At 31.7% G+C, this 27,237-nt stretch overlaps 1 protein-coding gene across 1 annotated transcript in view; it reads right to left on the bottom strand.

The window, feature by feature from the left end:
* The window catches only part of LOC112679214 (serine/threonine-protein kinase BRSK2), a 57,630-nt gene that overhangs the window by 17,299 nt on the left and 13,094 nt on the right, over nucleotides 1-27,237 (bottom strand). The window contains exons 4-11 of the mRNA XM_025548928.1: nucleotides 13,995-14,145; nucleotides 13,645-13,860; nucleotides 11,876-12,075; nucleotides 10,290-10,505; nucleotides 7,070-7,195; nucleotides 6,791-6,993; nucleotides 5,517-5,636; nucleotides 1,984-2,153 (exon numbers count right to left, since the gene is read on the bottom strand). Coding sequence (XP_025404713.1) covers nucleotides 1,984-2,153; nucleotides 5,517-5,636; nucleotides 6,791-6,993; nucleotides 7,070-7,195; nucleotides 10,290-10,505; nucleotides 11,876-12,075; nucleotides 13,645-13,860; nucleotides 13,995-14,145 — 1,402 coding nt within the window. The remainder of the gene's footprint in view (nucleotides 1-1,983; nucleotides 2,154-5,516; nucleotides 5,637-6,790; nucleotides 6,994-7,069; nucleotides 7,196-10,289; nucleotides 10,506-11,875; nucleotides 12,076-13,644; nucleotides 13,861-13,994; nucleotides 14,146-27,237) is intronic.

The following is a 27,237-nucleotide window of genomic DNA, read 5'->3' as shown; positions in this document are numbered from 1 at the left end:
TTCCAAAGTCTTGTATCATACATTTTCTTGACAATATTCATATCTCATCATCGAACGTGTATCATTATAATGTCATAACATCAAAATGTTAGACACGTACGTTCACTCTTCGTTTAAACAACTCGACGACGAAACACCGTGAACTATTATCATCCATTTGGAATTCGTCAAGCGACCACAAAGTTCTAGTGATGTACGCACGTTAATTACTAAGACTCGGTGCACAGTTGAATTAGTGTGTTCGAAAAAAGAAAAGGTTTTTCACATTTGTTAACGTTATGTAATTGAATAAATCAACAGGCGTTTTTTTCGTACAGCTCTGACGCGATATTGCACACGTATACGTGCTCGTTTTCCATTGGAACATTAATAACACTTTTAATGTTTACGTTATGCGTAGATTACTGTTCGGAAAACATAATGTTAATACTGTTCAATAAACCGTCTATATGGTGTGACGGTGTGACGTTGGACTACTTAAAATATGTACAAAATTATGCTGTACTTAGTGGTAAGTGTTTTGACGTTTGAGACGTCAATACATTTACGCATAGTACATCGGATTTTGAAAAAAATAAAAATAAAAAACCGATATTAAATCAAAGAGATTGTACAGAAACTTATTGGTAACAGTATACCTGATGGTAAATATACAATATATTACTAGGTCGATAAAGACTTGTGGTGAATAATTCGAACGGTGTATCGATCACGGGCAAAAGAAAATCAACATTATTGTTACACAAAAATCAGGGCTGTATTAAAGAGGTGATTTTGAGAGGGGGAAGATCAATAGCACAATATTGTATATGTTATTTGAAAGGGAGGGTGATGGTTATATTTTATAACATGGTGCAAATATTTGACTCAAATGTGCACCATCGATATGATTCGTCGATATGAGAATTATAGTTTTTTATATGGTTGTATTAAAATTTAGTCTTTTACGAAAGTTTACATTTTTTTTTATATTATAAACATTATTCTCGTGCACCAGTTTATTTCACACAAACACACGTAATACATGTATTACAGTTACAAGACTATTATTTTTCAATATTTTTACGAACAATAAATACTGTTTAAAAACTTACTGAAACGGGAAAGTTTAATCGCGAGCAGCGAAACAAATGGCCGTGTAAAATGGACAAGAGTTAAAGATCCTTGATCTGAATCATTTAATGTATGTGTTTGGGTAAGGAGGCAATTAAATGTCGTTGCTAACGGGCGGTGAAACCTTAAACATGACACTGATCGCAATAGAGTAATTTAGTCGATATAGTTTGTGACGATCGAAACGCAATATATCTATGTACAAAATCGAAGATCGATCATACCGAAAATACGAAAACGTTCGACACGATATCGCCCGGAACAAAGCATACCTACGTTAAATGGAGTTTTCGTTCATAATTATTACCATCTATTATTCGTTGTCAGGCCCCAAAGGGTACCAAAGGAATATCTCACTTTATGCATAAGCCGTAATGATATTTTTTCAATACGTTTATTTGACACCGGATGCGATGAATCGAATGACAGAAAAAAAAAATATATATATACATTTGTATAAAAAAAAAATTAAAAATTAAGTAGGTACGGCAAACAATAATTAGTATAAACGTGTATTCGAGATGTATTATTTTGATTTTTTTTTTTAAAGTGTTCACGTGATAGCTAATCACTCCATTCCACTGATTTCCATTCAAGTCAGTGTTAACTTATTTAACAATCCTCCCCGTCGTTTAAAAAGATGCTAGTGCGGAGATCAATTGAATCCCGACTTTTAAATATTTAATATTAAATTCTTGAGGGTTCTGTTACTGGACAGCTCCCCTTCTCAAAATTATTCATATCGTGTAAACATCGTTCGTGAATGACCTAATTTTCTTATCATACAGATGCTACAGATTGTAAACATTTCGTCTTCTTTTTAAAAAAAGAAAATAAGTGTTCATGCACTCAACGTGCATTTTTACTTACCGAGAGTAAGGCGTGTATCAGATCAGCCTTTACGGTGGACAATGGTTTTCCAGTTATCAAAATAGTGAACGTTTCGTCTTTCTCCGAAGCCATCAAACTTCCGAACCAAGATTTTTTGGTCAGTTCTGGCGAAGATTCCGGCGTTGGCTTGTACACCGGGTCTATTTCAACTGTTAACATGAAAATAGAAACGCCGAATAATATTAATAACAATAATGTAACAACGGATATAGGTACTTCGTACGAAATATGTTTTACTCTTATTCTCGTAAATCCATTTTTCGTTTTATATTATTTCGTGACGTTTCGAGCATCGCTTAACGTTCCACACAGAAATAATAACACTATTTACTGCGTAATAACTTAATAAAAAAAACCTACTTTATCATTTACTCTACCACCAGAGGGGGGGACGACATGAACACATTTCTGGGAAGGCTTCAGTTACACTATTTTTTCAAGTAATGTACGTGTAAAGATCAATAATGATCGGTTTTACTTTGTTTTATTACTTATTAAAATTAAATTTTAAATCCTCTTTAATTATCGTCGTTTCAATATTATGTTTTCGTTTACATTACTATCAGTTTATCGGTAAATCGATTTTACCTTTTAAGATATTGTGCAATAAATATCATCACAATCATTGAACCGTTTCTAACATGTGAGTTTCTAATACTATTTATTTTTTAAGTAAAATCTATATTCGATTGTCGAGTACATTACAGTGTACTAGCGTTTTCTATATTACCGTGTGTGGTATTTAGATTAAATCTGTTTTCCAGCCGACCGTGTATTCTTACATGACCTAGAAGTTTTAAGATTTAATTTTTTTGTTGATAGTAATAATAAACTCCGTAGTGAATCTAGCTGTAGTAAGGGGGGGGGAGGCCGAGAGTTTCTCCTGGTAGAACACAAAAATTAAAAATTCGCATGTTATGTTAAAAATTACAACAATCGGTGTTGTATATTTTGCCTACAAACACTTCATCGTCATTTTATATTAATTGAAGCAACTTTTAATAATAATATCTAATAGTTATAATATTTTTACATAAAAAGTGCATAAGAGTGAATTTTGAAATTTCGTTCCGGGCGCAATAGTTAGTTGCTACAGCACTGGTGATGTCCATCCATCCCCACTCTTAGTAACGTGTTCACGCCTCTCAAGTCGGAAAATACTGCTTTAAATTGTCTTAATGCGTTTGCTGAGTCAAGTATTTATTTATGCACGCATTGTTTCACTCGTATTTTGAATGCTGTGTTGCCGAATTTATAGGAAACTCTCATTCCGTTTATATTGGGGTACTGTTTTTTATTTTCTCTACTCCAAACGAACGGAATGTTTTAATGCATTTTACAGGTTAACATGGCAAATCGTACGACTGTATGGAATGTGTCAAGTGTTAGTTGTTTAAAAATAATTACATCGCACACTTAAATTTTTTATACAACATTTCAGTTATTTTCTACCATCGAAATTGAATGTTCTGCTAGTTCGAATTTGCATACCCATGTTTCCTATCTCCCACTAGAGCTATTTTTTTTTTTTTTTACTGATGAATTAATTAATTTATTTTAATTTATTTTATTTTAATTCATACAATGAACACTGGACCCCACTGAGATAACTTGTGTGGGGCCCAGGAGTTCTTACATTATTACATGTTACAAATATAAAGCAAATACATAATTAAGGATAGAGAAAAAGTGCTTATAAATAAATATAAATTAAAAAAATTTACCTACTATTATCATATTGAATCATCTAAATCTAATAACCATTGAAAAATCTTTTTTTTTAAATAAACTGAGTGGAAGATTTAAGATATCAGAAGGAATTTTATTTATTTTGGTACCTATTATTTGAAAATGTCTACCTGAAGTGGTTTTATTCGGCCAATTTATTAAAAAATTGTTTCTAGCATACCTGGTATTAATGTTATATGGTATAGGATTTATCATATTATGTTTTTTTAGGAATATAACGATCGTTTTATAATATAATTTTTGTATAGGAAGTAGTTTTAATTCTTTATAAAAATTTTCGGTATGGTATTTTAGTGTTTTATTAAAGGTCACTTTCAATATTTGATTTTGGCAGACTTGTAATTCTTTTAGTACATCATTGAACGCACCACTCCAACCAATTATGCCATAGTTAATGACCGATTCTACTAATAAGAAAACTCAAATAAATAACTTAAAAAAATAATAAAAAATTTAAATAAACTTGCCGCAATTTAGTCGAATCTAATATTTTACGCAAATCTCTACCTTTTCCCGGACGAAAACCATATTGAGAAAAATGTAAAAGATTATTATTTTCTAAAAAAGTAACTTATTGTGTTTTAATTATTTTCTCAAATATTTTTGCTATGTTAGAGATATGGACCGAAAATTGAATGAATTAGAATTTTCTTTTTTTGGATTGGTGTTATTATGGATAAATTATATACATCAAGTATAATTGACTATGAAAGATAAAGATTAAACATATGCTTTATGGGAAAAACAAGGAGAGATATATTTTCTTTTAGTATTTCAACCATTATACCATCAATTCCGAGTGAAGACCCGTTTTTTAATTCTATTACGCAATTTATTATTTCTTGTTCGTTAATAGTATGAAAATTTTAAAAAAGCGGTTTGTTAGGGGAATACCTTATTATTTTACATAGTTAACTGAATGTTTTCATGAATTTCTTTTAGATTTTTTTAAATAAATCAGAGGCAATATTTATAAAATAGTCATTAAAATGTTTAGAAATAATTTCACTGTTTTCTTTGAAATACATTTTTTTACCATTTTCTGTTATGAGATACTCAATTTTATTATTTTTTGTGTTTCTGTTGGTAAATTCATTAATTATTTTTCAACTCTCTATCAGATTATTTTTATATTTATCAAATTCGTTTTTCTAATGTATATTTTTAGCATTTCTGATAAGTTGTATAATTTAATTTCTAAAATGTTTATAGTATTGTTTTAAAGTATCATTATTAGAGTGTTTTTTAACATGTAAATGTAAATGATCTTTATGTCTAATAGTTTTAATAAGAGATGTAGTTGCCCAAGGTTTATTATCAGTATTATTCATATATAATAATATAATCATATTATCATATTAGATATTTAATATTATAATAATATAACTGGTGAGCATTGATTTTGATTTTTTCTAAGTTTTTCACGAGGCTACAAATTCATTTCATATTACCCCGTGTTGATTCTAAAATACATTTAATAAAAGTCCTTCGTCTCTTTCGTCCTTTGTTTTTTATTTCGTTTGTATAACGTATTTCATTAGAGCAATTTATATTTGCCATTAGTCGTTATTCACATCGCTTGATTAAACTGGATTTTATTTTTATTTTTCGACGACTAATCAGTTTTCTGAACATAATTCTATAGCAATCATAACATTATTGGTTTCGTAAAAAAAAAAAAAAACAAATTTTCTCTAGCCGTTACTCACTACAAACAATATAATATAAATAATAATAATAATAATAATAATCTACGACATTACTTTGCGGTTTACGTCTATGGAACTTTGGCGACCCTAGAACACTGTTGCGAATCGACGTAAGTCTTGATTTCCAGTGATTAGAGAGATGCTGAGGTGACCCCGGTGGCGTACAGATGACCACTGGAACAAACACGTCGCGTTTAATTTTAAATTATATTCGGTCACTTAAGGTTTATTGAAGCAGTGTAAAGTTTAACACTCTTTGATCCCAGGCGGAAAGGGTTCGTGTCGATTTTTGGTAAAAACTTTTACCCACAGAACTGAGAGCGCTTATTTTTCACGGATTTTTCAGTCGAAGTAGCGCGAAAATCAGGGAAAATTATTTCATTAACAATAATAAAAATTATTAGCGAAGAAACGAATTTCTCGGGGTTCTCCATTTTATGTTTAGTACAAATTGCGTATTGTGACATACATTTTGTACCACTTCACTGCAGCACTGGTGGTATGAAGTGCTTCATATGACTCAGTTGTTTTGTAACGTCATTTTTATACACGAGAAAGCATAAATCAAGAATATAAATTGATACTTCCCAATCATTATAAATGAAGTCAGTATTATCATTACAAACTCTACGAAAACCGTATAGGTGTTTTCATATAGTTTGTGATATCGTTAAATTAAAAGGTGTGAAAAACTTCTCAGTTAAAACATATGTAATAATTGATCTAATAAAAAAAAAAACTAATCATTAAAAATAAATATTTAAGTTAGAAAAAGTGAATTTCAATTGGCATAACTTTAGTTAAGTATTAAAGCATTCCCAAGTCCAATGAAATAGTACTTAATATATGCCATTCGTGGTTATTATACGCATACGTAGTGTTTCTCAACGTCGATTGTGTCACGGCATGTTAAACAGGTTAAAGTGTCAAAGTGTGTCTTGAAACGTATGTAAATGCCGCTAAACGAATAACAACTTTGATACAAAAATGAATATTTAAAATAATGAGATATAACTTGTACGATTTAAAACGTATACATTATTCAAGTGTCCTAATTAAATTATTTCCAATTAAAATGAAATATTAATGAATACGCATGTCTGCGTGAACCGTATATCGTTTACGTCCGTGACCTTTATGGTGTGTCGCGAAGCGTGAAATACTTCAATAGTTCGCTGCCGCGATACAAATGTTGAGAATAATTTTTAAAGCGTTCAAATGGTGGTGTCGAGAAGTTCGTTAAATCGACCGAAATTCCTCTTTCCTGCCCGGTACACTAAAAATAGTTGAATAAATTATAATGCACGATGACAACGTCGTCAACCCACTGTGGTTGGGTGATGAGGGTACTTCGACTTTTGCCTGTTTTGCGTGATGGACGGGCGACGGGGGCACGGGCACGGAGCACGAGCTGTTCGCGTCCAGCGTTTGGTTCTGCGCGGAAATGTAGTTCCCGTGCGACGAGATCGTCGAGTTCTTCGACTGCTGGCCTTTGTGGTGGTTGTGATAACGATAGTTCGAGTTGTTCGACCTGGAAACGAAAACGAAAGAAAAGGATAGAAAAAAATCAATTATCCGTAAAACAAACGCACGACGTGGGGTCTTACCTTTGAGGAAGTGGCGATAGTATACCGGCCAAGGTCGAAGAGCTGGCCAGATTAGAGCCGCTGCACATTGTGCCACCCGGAGAACTCACGTTGTTATAGCTTCCTCTCCTGTAGTAAATACGATTCCTAAGGACAAAACAAAACGGATCGGTGTCGCAATGCACACGCGGCCGATGAACGCATGTGGGCGATCGCAGTACTGAAGAGCGTCAAGCGGAAGGTACGTTTAAATATCGAATCGAAGGAATCGTTACCAAAGGCATATGGTTTTGTCCGGGATGTTTATTCTCTTTAATTGTACACGTAAACATAGATTTCGGAAATCGTAAATATCACGCTTATCCGACCAATGGTATGACCGTGTTCCGTTACTCGGGACCAATACCATCAGCATTTCCGTATTTCCGGACCTTAGTACAGTTCAGCTCGGTAGGCGGAGCAAAATTAGAATTATGAATCCTACGACAGTCTAGCATTTCGCGCTGAAGCCTAGTAAGGTTTTAATTTTATACGATTTGTAAAACATTTAATAAAATCTACGTATATTTATGCATTTAATGTATCAATATTTACAAAAATTAAAGTATCTATCAAATAAATTATATCATAATATCATGTATCATATAATTTAAAATATAAATTTATAAGTATAATAAATCTAATAAATATAGGTATTTCAAAAAGAAATGTAAAATTAAGTATAAATGGATAATGATTTTTCTTATTATTGAGAGCATTTTGAATCGTATATAAGTATACTAGATCTTGTACTTACAGGTAAATTAAAACGATACAATTTTATTAAGGTATACATGGTTCTTCTCGTTAGGTTTATTTACTTTTATGTTAGTGCCTAAATTTATTTTTGTTTTTTTTTCTATAAGATGATTTTTGTATTTTTTCCGAGTTTGCTTGGCGTCCTGCTTGTAACCTTTGCGATCCATTAGTAAATCCAGTTTTCGACGCGCTATTGAAGTTGGCTGAACACTAATATTTTTTTTTTAAATGTTTATCATCGAATAATCTTTGTTTGTCGATTCTAATTTAAGAACCTTGTTCAAATTATCTTTGAAATGATGTGTTTCAGCTTCATATCTTTAATGTCAATGTTTGAGGTATTACCAACCATAGTGTATTTGTTTAGACTACCACATTGGTTTGTCTGCATTAAATATCTTGTCTTGCCGCACTTAATTGTTTAAACTGTCAAAAGTTGTTGTTATTGGCAAAATCATTTAGTTAAAAAATCGTTCATCATCTTTACTTAAATTCCCTTATGCGATACATATTATTATTAACATATCATTTATTCGTTAGATACTTTAATAATTGTAAGTATTGATACATAAAATGCATTAATATACGTACATTTTATTGAATGTTTTACAAATTGTATAAACTACAAACCAGAGCTAAACTGGCGTAGGATTCGTAATTTTGGTTTAGTCCCGCCTACCGCGTTGAACTGCTCTAGGGTTCGGAATTACACCGTCGGGTATTAACATTCAGAAACCGGTCTGAACGTTATGCACTGTTTGAATGCACCCCGCGCCAGACACAAGACGAACGCGACATAATATCCTTCGCCTTTTGCAAACCGTTTTTCACCTAGGGAGCTGTGTAGAACAGTTTTCAAACGGTACGGGAAATAGTGAGAAATAGTGAGAATAGAGAATAGTGGGTGTATGAACGGTTTATCGAAAATCCTAAATCATCGTTAAGCGCGATGCAGGACTCTGTCGCATGACGTGTACGATTAAAATCATTAGTATTATCGGACGCGTTTATAAACACTTCGACCGTCATGGTTTGCCGGAAAGAACAAAATTATATTTTCCCATGATATCAGTCATAACATATTGTGCATTGTAACATCGGTACGGGAAAGAATTCGATCAGCGAAAATTATTGTTATTGACAATCATAAAGTTTCATGTGACCTGAATGCTTTTTTTATCCCCCCCCCCCAATCGAAACCGGAAAGACCCGTGATGACAGTAAATCGATATAATTACTTTACAACTAACAGTTATCGGTCGGTTCGATACGTAAAAGCCAATTCCACTTATCGATTGTACCATACTTTTGCTTCGCACTAATACAGATTACGTACATTATACGAAATCTATGGTATTACGTTACCATGGAGTTTTATCGATTACCTTTTTAATTACTCGGAAAAATATTACCAAAAAGAAATGCAGATGGCCTTGTTTGTCGGCTTAGCGCGTGTTTATCATCAGCACGAATTAGCCACGTTACAGCACATAATAATGAATAATCATTGGCTTTATTATAGCAGTGTTTCTCAATCCGCGGGCCATGATCCTTTCATGGGCTATAAGTATTATACGGGAGGGGAGTGGGTATAATATTTATGCGCATGGTAAAGTGTACGATAGCATTATGAAAAAATCTTAGAAACGATGTTTTAGAGTACAAACATGCCCTGCTCATTTTTATTTGATTAGGTAATAATAAATACTGGTTAAGGTCTACGACGCATAATGTTAAACATACACGGTAATCTTGAATAAAATCGGTTTGCTACGTACGCGCTATTTCTGACGGACGGTTTCAATACATGAATTTTGAACATTTTAGTTATAATAACTAATTTCGATTACAGTTCGTTTTTATGTGTATTCGTGGGTTTTATGATTTTTTGATAACGTACTAACGGTTCGAACGGTTTCAGTGCTATAGACGCGTAATGTGTTTACTGTAAACAGCGCTCTTGGTGTAATAGACGCATATAAACGTTCCATCATTTTAAAAATCAACTACAGCTATTTTCATTAATATAATAATACAAACACTTGGGGAACGAGTAGATGAGTTGAAAGACAAGATAAAAAAAAAAAAAAATCCATTACATTAAAACAAATTTAAGTTCAACAAAATATTTATTTTTTTCAGTATTCGCAAAGTTATAGTAATTGATAAATCGAAATGCATGATAAAATTATTTTTGATTGGATTTGATTTTGAAGGGTTTTACTACCCTTAATGGTTGTAGTTAGAAAGGTAAAGTTAACCGTATGTACTTTATGCGTGTAATAAAGCATACGACGCGTTTTTTAGTACCCAAACACTTAGAAATGTTTAACCGTCAAAAATAAAACAAAGTACTAATAGTAATCGGTTTTTTTTCACACGCTCATAATAAACACTCGAAACCTTTGATCGTTATATATATTTAACCGAATTTAAAACTTACTGCAACATCTGTTTTCGAGGAGTAGCAGGAGACCCAGCACTGATTTGCGAAAAATTGCTATCGATATCGTCGATCATTTTACACGTATCCACTCGCTTTTTCGGCGGATCGAAACTGTTTTTAGTGTTTTTCACGACGATCGTGTCGTCTTCATTGGCCGGTCGTCTTTTTTTGCGTTCGAGTAGTAGGAAATAAATCACTTTTTCAGTGTTATGACTGTGAACGTAAAATGACACATAAGTAAAAAAAATTACAAATATACGAACAACAATTAAATGAATGCAAAACACTTTTCAAAGATATAATTAAAATAATCTTGATAAAAAACAATTATGGGTAATGCAGTAAAGTCATATTGTCTCTAATATGGTGACAAAGAATATAAAAGCAATGATTTATACGGATTCATTACAATCGAAATATATTTATCCTTTTATTTATTTTTTTATTTGTTTTTCGACATTTATTTAACGATGTTCAAAAGTTTCATTTTTTATTTTTATTTTTTTTTAATTATTTTGTTTGTTTATTTATTGCGCTATGGCCCGTTGATGAACACAATTCGAAAATATAAACCAATCATACTGATTTTTAATCAACAAAAGAACGATTGATGCCGATCGCAATATTCTCAACTTAACGTTTTTCTCTTGCACATTGAAAAAATATTCGACGTTTTATTTCCATTACCTATATTCTCAAGAGATGGATTTCGACTGGGTTACTTGCGGATGGTCGATTGCTGTTGAGCATGAGCTTTTGTTTGGTTAAAGTTTTTGTTTATTTTGAAACGAATACATTTTTTACTACACACAATACATTTGACGGTTGAAAAATTGGACCATCACCTCCCACAGTATTTTTACCACGTGTCGTTACAGAAAGTCTCAGGAGTAAACATCAATATTTTTCATTTCAATCCATCTTGTGAAGTTTTTCAAGAAAATTATAAAAACAATTGTAAGTAACTATTGCAGGTCTCGTGTATGTACACCTATTCGCATAAAGTTCCGAGGACTCACCAACTGATGTGTTTATTAAAGAGAAATCGTATTTACAGAAAAATCTAATATCAACGCGAATACATTAGGCTTTGCATTTTTTTTCAACACGTATGGAAAAAAAAAATATTTTTCTTTATGTACTCCGTAGGTATTATTCTATATTTTGTACATGCAAATTTTACATTCACGATTTCTATTAAAAACTTTAATGATTATATAGTTTATATATCGTTGGTTTTTTATAAAATTCTGTTTTCTACATTTTAGTTTCGTTGCTGCATACAATTTAAATATTTATTATTTTCAAATAATTACTGTTGTGCTTATTTTTGACAATTCGAATTTACAGTAACTTTCATTTTCAATAGAACGTTTGGGGACTAAATTACTTTTTCGTCGATATAAATTTAATGAAAAACGGTCCGGAGTAGTCAGATTTTTATATTTGAAAAACGTTGGTTTTGCATTCATTAACTATAATAAAAAAGCAAACGAATCGCATTAATTTGTCGGTTGGTCTGGCTCAGCGTTATTTAAAAAATATTTGAATAATAGTTATTACAGTACACTTGATACACTTACTCGACACTCAATAAAGCGGCAATGAGTTTTTCTCGATCTTTGAAACAGCCTAGACTGGATATGGCTTGAAGAACATCGGTGTCTAAGTCATTTGCGGACGGAATTATGTGGGTTTGTATGACGTCTATCATGGACATACCTAAATGCACTTCTCCTTTGCCTCCGGCGATGACCCATGAGTGTTTGTTTATGTCTTTCAGCTGCAATCATATTATTTGCACATGTTCAATATAAGTCGAACAACAGCAGCAAATCATTTGAGCGAAATGGAATTGCGTAGCATTGCGTACGGTTAAAAAATAAAAAAAACCCTGAGCAAACGTATGCTGTTTAAATGTATATTATTTCTTCGCCACCGTACACGCATATTTTAATCAATCCATTTCGTTCGGGTATAAATCGGTTATTGGAGGTCCCGAGGGACAAAGCTTATTATTGTTTGTTGTTGACAAAAATACAATATGTATATTACGAAGTCATAACTTATGACTTTGCAACATACATATTGTATATTATGACTCATAAGCTATGTACTTCGGTCAAATGTGAGTTCGTATAACGACATTATATCTCTTTGAGTTTAAATGCTTTTTCAAGGAAATATACTACGTTAAAGGTTTAAATTGAACTGTTACAGTTTTAAATTTGTTGAAAAAACTTTATAACTTTACTCAAATGAAATATTTATTCTTTCGTAGTAACCGACTACCACAGAGGATCGTAAAATGATAAAAGTTTTCCTTTATAGGCACTATAACTGAATTCGAAAATGCATTACCGAGATTTCCTTTAAAACCGCATAAATATTTAGTTATAATTATATAGTGTATAATATCCGTTGAAATGAGTTAGGGTAAAATAGTTCATTTACAATCGGGGCTCGAATGCTGTTGACTTCTTTTTTTGTGTTCGGAATGTCATCCAAATCAATATAGACGACTAACTCTAAATATTAAAATATGTTTAAAAAAACATAAAAATCTTAACAGCTTATTTTAGCTTAAGTTCAATAACTTTATACTATTTCCAGTGAATCGAAAATACAATTATGAGCTCATTACTTATACTTTATTAATTTTCATCGAAGTCAGCATTAAATTAAATGATATTATACAGCGTACACCTACAGTAGATTTTAAACATTTTTCTAAAGTCAATCAAGTCTTAAAATTAAAACGTCAATTAAATTATCATACATATTATAAATACATGTTTATTATAATCAGCTAATTACGATTTTTTAAATACATTGATAATTCAAGTAGTTTCAACATTTTTAAGGGCTACGATTTTAGATCATCAATCAATTTGTATTAATGTCATCAACTAGACAGACCCTTATTTTATAACCATATTTTGATTGATGATTTTGAAGGAAATTTGAGAAATATGATGGCTAATATTGGCTTAGGAACGTTCTCCCCTCTAACCTTTTTAGTTCAACTATACACTTGTGTTGCTTAAACATTCCCAAAACCTATTTCAATATTTTCATTTTTGAAGCGAGCGTCAAGCGTTCTCGATTTCTGAACATTAATATGAAATTTCCGTGAAAATTTCGCACAAAAATTAATTTATCAATAGTTTAGAGAAATAAATGAATACATTTCAAATACGGAATAGGAACGTTATGACGAATCATCTTCCGTCACCTATATCATACAAATTCACTTCGCTGTGCAAAGTGCTCACTCTATCGGTAAAGAAAATATTTTATCATTTTAAATAAAAACGATCTACTGCCGTTGAAACAATGAGCGCAAACTTACGGTCAACCGTTTTTCCGGATTCACTTCGATCATGCCGCGGAGCAGGTTCTGGCAGTCAGGCGGCACGAAATGAGGTATGTGGAACACGCCTTTTTTCACCTTTTCTAATAGCTGACGCAAGTTGTCATCGTCGAAGGGCAACGCGCCGACGAGCAGCGCGTACAGTATCACGCCGCACGACCAAACATCTGCTTTTCGTCCGTCGTACTTTTCGCCCTGCAAACCCGCGAAAATTAACCGGTCGACCGAGAAAACAGGTTGTAAAAACGGCCAAGACGAATAAAAAGAAATGGCCAGAAGGAGAGAGAGAGCGGAAGAGGATGAGAAAGTAAAAAAAAAAAACAACTTACCCGGATAACTTCGGGACAAGCGTAGTGCGGTGATCCACAACTGGTCTCCAGCATACTGCCATTCGGTTGCAATGACGCCATGCCAAAATCGGCGATTTTGATGTTTGTCTTCTCGTCCAGCAACAGGTTTTCCGGTTTCAAATCCCTGTGGCTGTGAACCCGAACAAAATAGATCGATTAGATCCACCCATCAGTGTGTTATCTAATAGTACATCATATAGTCCTACAAAATATTGTCACCGACTCTCACGCTTCACTTAACCACAAAACGTCAAAACATTTTATCTGTATATTTTTTAATGTAACGACGGAGAAACTTAATTCATATGAGAGTGAATTATTTACGTTTAAAACGGTTTTTTTTTTTTTTTTACATTGTTTATGTTTATAAAATAGGTACTTTAATCATCATTGTTCTACATAACACACAGCGAAAATAATATCGGTTCACTTTCATAGTACTTTCGAAAGATTTTTTAGTCACGCAACAACCAGTAGTTACATCGACATCGGGGTGAATGTATTTTATTCTGAAAATGTATTAATATTGCTTTTGAATATCTAATTTTCATTTATAATCGTACGTATAAAATTACTCTTGAAATGCAATTATCTTTTATGAAATTATATTTTGGACGGAAAAATGCCTGTTTTTTTTTATTATTCCGATACGCAATAATACTTGCAAATATAATTTAAAACTGCTTGAATTAAAATGAAAAAAAGTTTATTTTTAGTGGTCGTAGATATAATTTGTTCAATCGTAATCACAAAAATGTTTAAATGAACGTAGAATTTTATAGTTGTATCAGATCACAGAAGAAGTAACATAATTAATCATCTATAAGAATGACATTACCAAGTTAAATTACCCATCTAATACTTTAGAAATTATCAATACTTAAACGCACATTATTGTACAACAATCGTACAGTATATTAATTTTCGATTAAGAAAATCACAAATTTAAAACTGTTGAATATATTTCTATATAATATAATATACATATGCACCTATATATAATCGTATATTTAATAGTTTATAGATAAATATAATTTTTTAAACTTTGCGAAACTCAAACGGTTTTCGAGTGCAATGATGTAAATGTGTTTTTTTATAAAAATAATCGATCAGGGATAGCGCAGAAGACGTTTTGTAAGTATGCTATCTTATAATAGTTTTAATAGAAATAATTTCTCGTCACGAAACGTTTTACAATCAAGGTATTATTCAGACATCATCAAATTATAGTTGAAAATTTTCCGCGAGGTGCAAAAACCAAATTTCAAATTTCGTCCCTTGAGGAATTGACCAACAGCTGTTTGACAATCTTCAAGGGCATCGCCTATTTGCGCTAAAATAAAAAAGGTATGCTTTTTCAGCCAGCTAATTTGCGCAAAATTTACTGTGTAAACATTTTAAATTAACGACTTGGTTGATTCTTATATTTTAAGGACGTCGTATCTATAACATATAGTTAAGTTATTTTTATAAGTCTATAAATTTTAAAGCTTTGAAAATTTATTTTTTCTTATTATATTTTTATATACTATTTATTTATTATGATTAATTTGATTAATATTTTTGATTGACTATTATAACATATAACCTGTTTTATAGTAATTATTATTTATTATTGTTTAAAAAGTGTATTATTTATTAAATTACTTAAAAAAAATTGTATTATGAATTATTAATAAAAAAAAAAAAGATTGTAAAAAAATATATATTAATTTATTATAATTAATAAAAATATGTAAGTACTATTAACTAATTTCAATTTGTATTATTCTGTAAAAAAATGTATATTATACAGCTATAATTGATTATTGTTTTAAAAACATTCGTATAATGAACTAAGATTTAAATAAAATTGTATTAATTATTATTTGAGAAAAAAATATATTAATTTATTATAATTATTCCAGGTAAATTTGTCGCAAACGAGTAACCCTATTTTCAACGTGGCTTTAACGTATAAAATAACTGAACATGGACACACATACACATATATATACACATAAAGCATTCGAATCACGTTGACGGTGTATTATCCGCATCAAATTGGAACTTAAAGCTGGCATCTACAAAGCCCACTTGTTTGCGTTTGGTATACATAATATATATACCCTATAAGCCTATACTGCATGATGCAGTTCATTGGTTTATTTTGTTTTATGTTTTAGCCCGTATTTCCATTTACACGGTGGCGTACGTATATAGATTGCCGAGAATACCTCTCAGGACCCGCAAATTCAGGATTAGTTCAAACCATTGAAATGGAAATACTTAAACCATAACTGCTTCGAAAATTATTGTTTCCTTATCAATTAATGCTAGTTTTAAGTTATGATTCCAACAAAATGACGTTTGGAATTATAGTAAGAATTAAGAACATTTGTAATAAGATTTGTATATGTATTATAAGGAAATAATAATTTTTCGAAATTTGAAGATGATATACTCTTTCCCTTTTGGTAACCCAATATCGCATTTGTGTGTTTGTCTTGTGCACGACCAGCTAAAATGATCTGGAAACGACTATAGTTGATTGATTGATTTTTTCTAAGTGAGAACGTTTGAACCAATTGCGAACTGCAATACAAGTTTTCTCGAAGAAGGAGATTTGTATTTCGTTTTTTTATATTTGTCTGGTTTTTTTTTTATCACCTCTAGGGACGGATATCCTTTGTAAGACATTGTATGGATTTCCATGAAGAGTACACTTCGCTGGAGTGATTTAAAAGATAGGTCGTCCGATGAATGCGATGTTGACCGCATTTCACTCAACTTGGAAAACGATGTCGGGCACTACGGGAGTGGTAGATCAACAGTTATCACGTTGGGAAGGGGTTGATTTATTTGCAGTAAAACTTTTATTATGATGAGTGGATGGGGACAACTTTGTTATTATATTTTTTTATAACTCGATTGATGACGATGCGGTAAACAACATACGTTATGATATATATATTGTTATGAATAAATTATAGTAATAAGGATTATTTGACCTAATAATCATACAAAATAATTACGACGTTAATTATATAATTATTAATTTGTACATAGTAAGACGTATAATATTTGTTAGCCCGTACAATATCTATGCGCAACGTAATTAGATAATATTTTTATTAAGACTTAACGGACTCATTCGTTATAATTGTGTAACGATTTCGACGAATACGTCGTATTTTAGAGCAATAGCTCCTAATTTCGCTAAAAACCCATTCGATATTTATACTAAATCGACGAGTGTACATACGGTTCATAAAATTTAATGAATATCATCAAGTCGTTCGGTTCGAATCGGGATAATATTTTACCTCAACTGCCTATGTTTTTCTGCACGCGGACGTTGTTTTTGTTATAATGTGTTTTTAAAACGAACGAAAACATGATATAAAATATTCTATTTTTCTATTTATGGAAACTTATTATGTTTTAGCTGCAAAAACAATTTTGGATTGTTAATGGAAACGAATCATTATTTTTTTTCTCTTAAAAACCTCGTTTCTACAGACAACAGGTAGTGTATTCGATCGCATTCAGTCATTAGTAACTATGGTCCGGGTTTTATGTGAAAGCATATTCTCCTATATTTCATCTAGAATAAATTTGATTGCAAATGTTGACGTCTCGCACTGTATATATTCCTATGAGTAAATTTTGTTTTCACATACTTTGCATATTTGAGTAAAAATAATAACTATAAAAATAATAACAATAACCGTAAAAATGTCATTGAAACATAATTGCGTAGAAAATGCGTATATTATGAAAAAATATATTAGTTGTGTTATGATTCGAAAAATTAAATTTTTATTATAAATGTTTACATTTTTATATTTAACAATCCATAAAATATGTGTCTATTATATTATCTCTGGTTTTACTTCTATAAAAGTTATTTCAAGCACTAATAATTATACTAATATTTGAACTTTCATGTTAATAGAAACAGTACTATATTATACTGTACATATTTTATCTGCAATTTTTCTGTTCTTTATTAAATATTTCGTTTATTTAAAACTATTTAAAAAAGGTGGAATAGGCATAGAATAAGTAAACTATCGCAAGTATTGTCCAGAAATTTGATGCATTCTCAGATTCAAACAATTTTTGGAATATTAAGTGGAGAATTCTAGTGACAAAAATCAAGCCGTTGTAGAAGCATCGACTTTAAAGACATATATGGTTTTAATATGCGCTTACAGTGTTTTGTGACATAGTAAAAAGTTTTTCTAAGTATAAATCTTTACTGCATGACATTCGTAAAAGTTTCCACTTCAAACATCTAAAATCATTTTTTGTAACTTCAGGTTTCAAAATTAATAGTTTTTGTTATTGTATTATTGATTAATAATTACTTGTGCCGTGATTTGTAAACAATAGTAAATCGTAACAGTTCATACAACGCAATGTATTTGTAACGATTTTTCTAACATGTAATAAAGAATTAATTTTTTTTTCTCCATAATTTTAATTTTCGTGTGCGTAAATATGTGCATATTCAACGATAGTATTTAACATACATCGAAATTCGGGCTTTATAGATAACAGTCGTCAATGTTAATCGTGGGCGTGGTGCGTTAACACATCACGTACAAGGCTAACGATTTGAATAGCTCGGCTGAACAACGAGAAAAGCGCCATTTTTTCGATTACGGTTTTATTAATGGAACAACGAGATATATGTGTCGTTAAATGAATAAAAAAATGTATTTAATAATTTCAATAAATAATTCGAAGCTTGATTCAGATAAAATATTATTAGGTCAGATAAGCAGAACAAAAAAATTATTAATAATATTTTAACAAGGTAACAAAGTGATACATACCACGACAGTATATAATATTATTTCCAATAGGGTAAAGATGAGAAACTGAGTGGAACAATGAGCTACAAGCAAACATCGACCGCGTCACACGTAAGACCGTACATAAAACTTTAAATAGATCTCCTGTAAAATTTGTAAAATGACGCTTGTCTCGGCCGAGTTGTTCATTTATTAAACCGATAATCCGGTTGCAGTGAGCAAGTAATGTGCGCAGCCAAGACCGAAGACGGTTTGACGATCGCTGTGAACGCGTTTGAACTGTGCACCTGTAATCGATGGTCGGCGGTGCGCACACGGCAAGGCTTATTTTAACGTGCGTTTGATCACATTATGCGCAGCTCTAATTCAAAAAATGCGCAGTTTTAAATACTATCTGCAAATAACATTTCTCACAATAATAAATTGTAGTTTTTGACTCCACGGCCGAGTGCAGGTAGAGGGTCCGTCAATCATCAGATTAGGTTTATTAAGACTGCGTTATTATTATTTTTCTATCGTCACTATATTATTGTGCGACCGCAGCGAGGTTTATAATCATACACAGGAAGTAATATTTCTGAGAGTGTGGGGAGGCGGTCAAGTTTTAAGTTTTGCGCATTCCTAAAAAAACCTTAAAATAAGCCCCGGGTACACGGAGCGTCGACTGAAAGCAGTCCGGTGTACGTTTGTAAAATATTCGTACCGCTGTGGCAGAAGTCCTACGACGTTGTCCACCAACACGACGGTGCACCACTTTTGCCTATGCAACACGCCGTCCTGGAGAATTGGACGGATCCGATTTCAGATGACATCGGCGCGCGATCGGCGACACTGAACAAACCCTTTTTAGATTTCCGGCGAAACGATAAACAAACGATGTCACGCGTTTGATTTTTCCCGCAGTCAAATGTAACCTCGGTAAACATTTTATTCGAGTATTTATATGGTTATATTATTTCGCAGTAGTTTGCGAATCGAACATTAAGAACAATACGTTTCATTAAGAAACGGTAAGACAAAAAAAACCTTTAGCTAATATTATATTTTGTCAAATAATCGTTTTGATTATTCTTTAGTATATTTGTAATTTGTTTGATGTTCTATGGCTTCGAAATGACGTAGGTATTGCAATATTAATGTTTTTAAAATTAAGAAACGCCAAGATTTAACTGGGTCAAGTATTATTTTTCAAATATTTAAACGTTGAAATACGGTGATACCAATTCGTTTGGAAAACGAATCAAAACAGTACTAGAGAAAGGTAAATTTCAACATTGGTTATGTGTAGAGGAAATTTGTCATCATGAACATTCCGTTCGGAAATCGAGACCAACATACAACATTCAGTCCTGTAGATCAGGGATGGACAACTCAAAGTAATTTGAGGGCCAATTTATAGAATTTTAAAATTTGGCAGGCCAAAACTAACAAAAATGGTTATTAAAATTGACAATGAGCATATTTATTTTATATAATTTGATTTTACGGCTGAACCAATATAACAAAATAAATACCTATTACTATACCTAGCTATGTTCGATATGCCGATATGTATTTATATTATTACCGATGCAGCATTTCTAGGATAAATGTATTGCATATATTTTAGTATAAGTTTTAAAACTATAACTTAATGTTCTTTATTTATTCTGTAGGAACAATTATAAATAATATTAAAAATATTAAAACGTATATTGATGATAAACAAACTAAAAAAAAATCTAATAGTGAAAAAATCAATGAAGAATAAATGATTTGAATTGTTCAATATTAAACTGTATAAACTTAATAATGTTGAAAAATATATATTTGCAAAATTCAATAGGAATAAAGGAATAATAATAGTAGTAGTAGTAGTAGTAGTAATAGTAGTATTAATATTATTGATAAAATATATTTTGATGATCTAAAACCATTTATAGGATATTAATTATTTCAAAAGAAATATTTTTAAATTCTATAGAATATATTAATATGCTCATGGGTAACTGCAGATCAAAGCTATATAAGAATATAAAAAGTATCTACATTTAACGATCAATGTTGTATGAAAACGTAGTACGTGCCAGATGAAAAAAAGTAAGAGGGCCGCCAGTTTCCCATCCCCGCTTTAGACTAATCGTGTGATCTGGGTCCATGAAAGAGCTTATATCGATTTGGATTCAAGTGTTATGTTATAAGCTTCTAGGTAGTATCTATCTGTAATTACTGTCTGTTTCTATTTAATAATTTCCATTGTAATTATCATTAGTCATTATCTCCACAATAGGGTATCCGGCATTTGAGTTGATGAATCTCACACAGTTAGTTTAAAATCACTTTATTAGTAACCTTATGGTTGAATTCGTTTAGTTAAAAATATTTCGATCGCTTCCATAATGTTTCTAGTAATTAATATTTCGTTCGTTCTTCTACTCGTATTTTATTTGTTCTGATCCGTTGATTTTATAATTAAATGTCCAAAGCGATGTGTTATTTAACCGACCGATTGAATAATATACGAGCGAGAAGAACGTATTATGCTTCGGCATAAAAATATATATTTAACTACCTATATTGATTAGTTATCTGGACGCAAAACGTCAGTCCCATATCAAATTAAATGAATATTTTACCCTTGTAGGTAGATTGTCGCAGTCAATTAGCGTGTGTGTACAATATTTTAGCGTGCTTCCGATCTTGCGGTAGGTGCATGCGATTGATGTTTTGTTATTTTTAATTGTGTTTTTACATTTTTTTTTTTTCAATGTGCGCACTACGATAATAACTTCGGCAGAGATGAGGTTTAGAAATCGGTGGCCGGATCGGTAAAACAATCGTAAACATGTAATTATTATTTACGGTCGTTTGCTCGCTCTCTTTTAACGAATGCGATTCTTCGAGCGCAACTGTTATTTTTACCCTCTTACCGGAGCACGGCGGCGGATCCGTTTTCGGAACCGATTTCGCGTGTAAATATTTATATATATATAAAATAAAGTCCTGAGGAAGATAAAATGTTTTGCCGAAAAACATCTGAGTGCTATAATTGAAACGCTGCCTCCGTCAATGTCTTAATTATGATCGGCCTCCGGGCATCTTCCCGTGGTTTAATGGCAATCAAATCGCGCGTCTTTCGCGTGTACCAGTACAGTTTCGCTTAGTCACGGACCGGCTATGGATTTTTCGATTTATCCGACCACGAGCAATCATTATTTTCCAAACTCACCCGTCGCCGCGTTCTAATCCGCGGGTTTTCACTGTCGTGTTTATTTTTCAGATTTCCGCGTCGCTATTGCATTAGGACAGTACACACGCCGCCCGGCACGACCGAGGTAGACGAGAAGATTTATTTGCCATTTTGCTTGCCAGGAATATATTGAAGCATTTAATCAGCTCTGTTCATATCTCCCGAGAGTTTTTCATGACTGTTTTGGTTTTCCCCGAATTCCGATACTTCATCTGGAATAACTATTTTTGATTTTTCAGTCTAACAAATGCTGTTAAATGTCTCAAAACGATATTATTTTTAAGTGGAGTAAAACTTATTGTTCTACGTATGTTTAATTATTGAGTTCTATCGTTACACATAGACAATTTAGAGTTTTAAACTGTTGGGAGATTATTTTAACGGAATATTTTTTTGGTACATAGATTTGCAAACATTCTGTCGTCGAAACCTACGCACACATCTTATATTTTTCAGCCCACAGCAAGGAATTAATCAACTGCTGTATGTATGCATATAAAAGCATATAAATATAAAATATAATATATAATAAAATATAAAAAACATTAAGTTCTGTAATGCTCTACATATTTATAAGGTGATATTACACAATAATTTATTCATACATAAAAATTTATATTTTTTTATTTATTTTTTTTTATCAATCAACGAATGTGAGAGAATACCTATAAAATGTCTATTCAAAATAAATGCACTTATATACGGGCCAAATGCAATTCACGAATGACAAATACAGAAAATATTTTTATAAAAATATTAGTTCATGCGATCGATTTGCCGTGAGTTTTTATTAAGATTTTCCATTACTTCTTTTTCAAGTTTCCTCCGGCTTGTGTACGTGCCGTGAAAATACTATACTGATATTATGAGATGGAAAAACCTTTCACATAGTGGCTTTAAACATTAAAGGTTTTTTACCTTAGATAACCATTTCGTTTAATTCTATCCACAGGTTTTGTTGTAAATGTCGTGCCTCGGCTTACCGGGGGTACTCGGGTACAAAACGAAATGTTTCTTCGGTCCTGCTCGATTTCCATTCGATGTACTTCGTTATTCGTAATTGCTATTGCATAATCAGCTAATGAAAAGGCAAGGCTTACTCCTTTTTTTTTAAAAAAAAAAAAAACACGCGCTTAAGATTTGGAACAAAATACTTATTGATTAGTAGTAATACTCGATAATCGTAGGGTTTAGCGTAAGACGTTGGCTATAAGCTTCGAGCACGCTTATCGACGTTTAAAAACTTTTTTTTTAACATCCAACGGTCTTAATCATAGATAATGACAACGGAAACGACCGGCTCGTGGTAATGAATACATTTAAATGTTCTGTAAACACGCGGCGAACGCTGAAATGTTTTCGAAACCGGACACAATGTCGTTTTCAATTGCGCTTGTTATACATTTGTTCTGTGTAACGGGATTACTCGAAAGACACTTTTAAAAACATAACTTGCGTTTAAATCGCAGACAGGGCTCGTACTAAATATTCATACATATATATGAAGATCATCAAGTACACGAGAAATTTAGTTTAAAATTGTGATCACTGTAGGGACGCAAATCAAAACAGAACAATAATTGTTATATATGTAATTATGTATAATTACTATACGTAAAATGCATTTGTAATGGGAAGCAGAAAAAAGGTTAATAACGACAAACTCTTGAAAATGAAAATCAAGTGCAATAAACGCAATATTTTATGTTTTATTGGATTATCTGCGAGTGTTTGTGTTCACACGTATTTTAAGAGATGCATTATTATTTAACTTAAAGTACGTACACGACAAAGCGGTGTTCAACGTGTTTCGATCTAACGTAGCTCAAATCCCCGGCCAAGATACATATTTATACTTATTTTATATTTATATTAAAATGCATTTAAATATCTAAGCTGAAATTTCAATAAATATTTTAAATGTATTTCAATTTTAATAATATTTTTTTTTTTTAAATCCTACGCTTATCCATTAGTTCACTAAAATGTTTTTGTTCTAAAGTAAATAAAAGTTAATAAGTAGCGACCACTGTATTAAGCTCTTCGTGTTCTACCAACTGAGCTAGAATAGCAAGCTAGGCAATACATTTCTACCAAGGAAAGTTTGGAAGAGCTAAGAGGATCTACTGGTTTGGTATGTGACTTTTTTATAAGTCTAAAAGGTTTAAGCTGCTATACACTTACATTTTATTGTTACAACATGATTATCTATCTTTAATTATATATTTTTAAATCATTACAATATTAAGCTCTAATTACGTTGAGTGATTGTTAAAAAAATGTCAAGTTTTTGCTAAATAAATATTTATTGTTATGTATTGTACCATTTGTTACAAAATACAATCGAAACAATCATTGTCGTTTTATTTTCATTTAATTTTTCTAAGTAATAACATTTTTTATTTTTCAGATGAAATATGGTAAAACAATTTTAAAGTTTAATGACTCAGGTTAACCTGTCGAATCTATGACTAACCAGTGCCATCAACAATAACTACCGATGGTATCAAATATTGAAAATAAAAATACTATTCAATTAAAATTGATGTTTCAAAATAGAAAATTACACATAAGTTGTTGGATTGTCCGTAATAAGGCATTAGATATTTTCATGTCTTACTAACATTACGATCGGTGTGTAGCAATATTATTTTTAAAATTTTTAAACTTAAAATAAAAAATGATTTTATCGTGCCGAAAAAATGATGGATTCTATTATAATTTCTATCGCGCTCCTCTCCTCTTATATATGTGTTCAAAAATCCTGGCCGTGCCGTCACCGTCACTAAATCGATAGATTAAATGTGCTGCGGGTACTCCGAGTTGAACAGCTAATGTTCGGTACACAGCCCCCTACAAGCGGATATTAGTAATTAGCGCATTATTTCTGAGTTAATTTTCGAATAAGATTTCAGAGGACGAAAACTTGGCTCCCGAGTACGAGATATTTGTGCATTCACGCAGGAGTACGATAGAGCTCTACATGGTCTGGTCTAGACCGGTAGTTATAAGCCTTTGTGTTTTTCAATTTAATGCGGGCCGATCCGGTCCCCTTGTCTACAAAAATAAAAATCAATCCAGTCTGGTCCGTCCGCCTTTAATTCAATAAGATAATAATGGTCTTAACTTTAAACAACAATTTCATATAATTTTATTTATATTCGTGATAAAATAACACCCAACAAAATAATGTTATTTCAACTAGGATTATGTTTTGGGACACCAAAATATCTCGTCACGTTTCTTTATGGTTTTATTGGTGAAATATTATTTATTTACTACATAATATGGATTCAGAAAGATAATTCGAGTAAATTATTGTTGATTGTCTTATCTGTTATCTGTATTATTTCTAACTGTATACAATATACAATGCGGACAATTTTATAATTATATGGTTTTATTTTTTTTTTTTGAACATTTTACGTCATTCGGTCTTAATTTTAAAAATTTTGATCAGGACTCTGTCCAGTCTGATTTCATATTTTATTTCATCGGTCCGGTCTTGGTCTTAGTTAAAATGTATCGGTCCATTCTATCATTAAAAAAAAAAAAAAAAACGGACTGTGCAGAGTCCTAGTGTACAATACCATCATATATAAATTTATAATAATTTATTATATTATATTAGTATTATCTTAGTCCTTCTTGATAAGCCGCAATTCGTTTTATTATCGCGGTATAATGCAATCGTATACACACGAATACAACAACAATACAATATTTACACGTACATACAAGCATTGATTTTATAACACACGGATTCGGTATCGTATTGTTGACAGTTTATGCGGATGCAGTCAGTAGATGTCGTTATAATTGTTAGCATTCTACTTGTTAAAAACAGGATATCATCAATAGAAAATAATCATTGTCGAGAACGTGTTTTTATCGAGTTGAACCTAAGCGATTACAGCGATACCTGGTGACTGCGTTCACGTGTGCGCTACACATTTTAACAAAGACGGTCTACCCATTAGCTCTAAAACCAATGTGTCCACTATTTATTCGCTGTGTATTGATCATCTCACTCGACCCGATTAAATATTTATAGAAAAAGTAATGCAATCAGTACCGACGATTAAAAATATCGAGAAATACTTTATAATCGACTCGGAATCAGGGATGAACTAGGTAGTGGCGAGGATGACAGTACTCGATCGAAAAAATAGTATAAGTTGCGTATTAACGAAAACGTCGAAAGAGTTAAAATGTGAAAATCGCGTATTAGTATTATATCATATTATTCTCGTTTATCATATCGACCCATTTCGCGCACTGTTATCGCATGCGTCATTCGGGATCATAAGAAAATTGCTCTCCGTACTCTACAGACACGCATTTCGCTGTCAATAGTAAAAATGAAAAAACGAAAAAAGGAACCGTAACCTAAATACAAATCGTTCACGCGTTCGAAATGTGTACTGTGTTTTTTATGTCTGAGCACGCGGTACGGAGCGGAAACATTTGGTCAGTTGTTCGTATATTAGAACTCTTAAGAACTATTGTAATTTTGTTTCATTGGTTTTGCCAGAAAAAAATTTCTAATACTAATTAGAATAGTAAACACTTTGCTATTGCGACCCGATGGCAGAAAACATTTAATAATAATCCTAGTCAAACAATGTGTTCCGTGAGATCGAATTATATTTTAAGTAACACAGTCTTTACGCCCCGTATACCGTAATAAATTCACCCTTAATCGATTATCGGAAACGTTTTCCGAGCGTATAAATTGACGTATATTGTTTAATTCACCCCTATCGTGTGTGCACGGTACGTGTACGAGCGAACGCGATGCGATATTGTACTCGACAATGGTTGTGATACGTTACCACATGATGATGTCACAGTGAAAGATGAGACGAACACACTAATCATGTGACCACGATATGGTGAATCAGTAAATCTTTTCAGTAGTACGGATCGCCAATTTCGTAAAAAAAAAAAAATGTATGAAGACCATCAATAGTTTTATACATATATATAACTTTAATCATATAAATGTATACGAATACGTCAGTTATTGCAAAAATAATTAAAAAAATAATTGTTTGTCAAGAAAAAAACTTTATTAAACCTGATTGTTCAAGAGTTAAACAACTTAATGTGATTTTTGACATCGGTTGTCTCCCACAGGAAAGTCAATATCTGGATTAAAACTGGACGGTTTTAGCCTTAAATCACTCTC

The sequence above is a fragment of the Sipha flava genome, unplaced genomic scaffold (genome assembly GCF_003268045.1).
Source record: "Sipha flava isolate LNK unplaced genomic scaffold, YSA_version1 132_pilon_pilon, whole genome shotgun sequence".
Lineage (NCBI taxonomy): Eukaryota > Metazoa > Arthropoda > Insecta > Hemiptera > Aphididae > Sipha > Sipha flava.
Note: the sequence above shows the minus strand (reverse complement) of the source record. Positions and strands in the feature narration are given on the sequence as shown.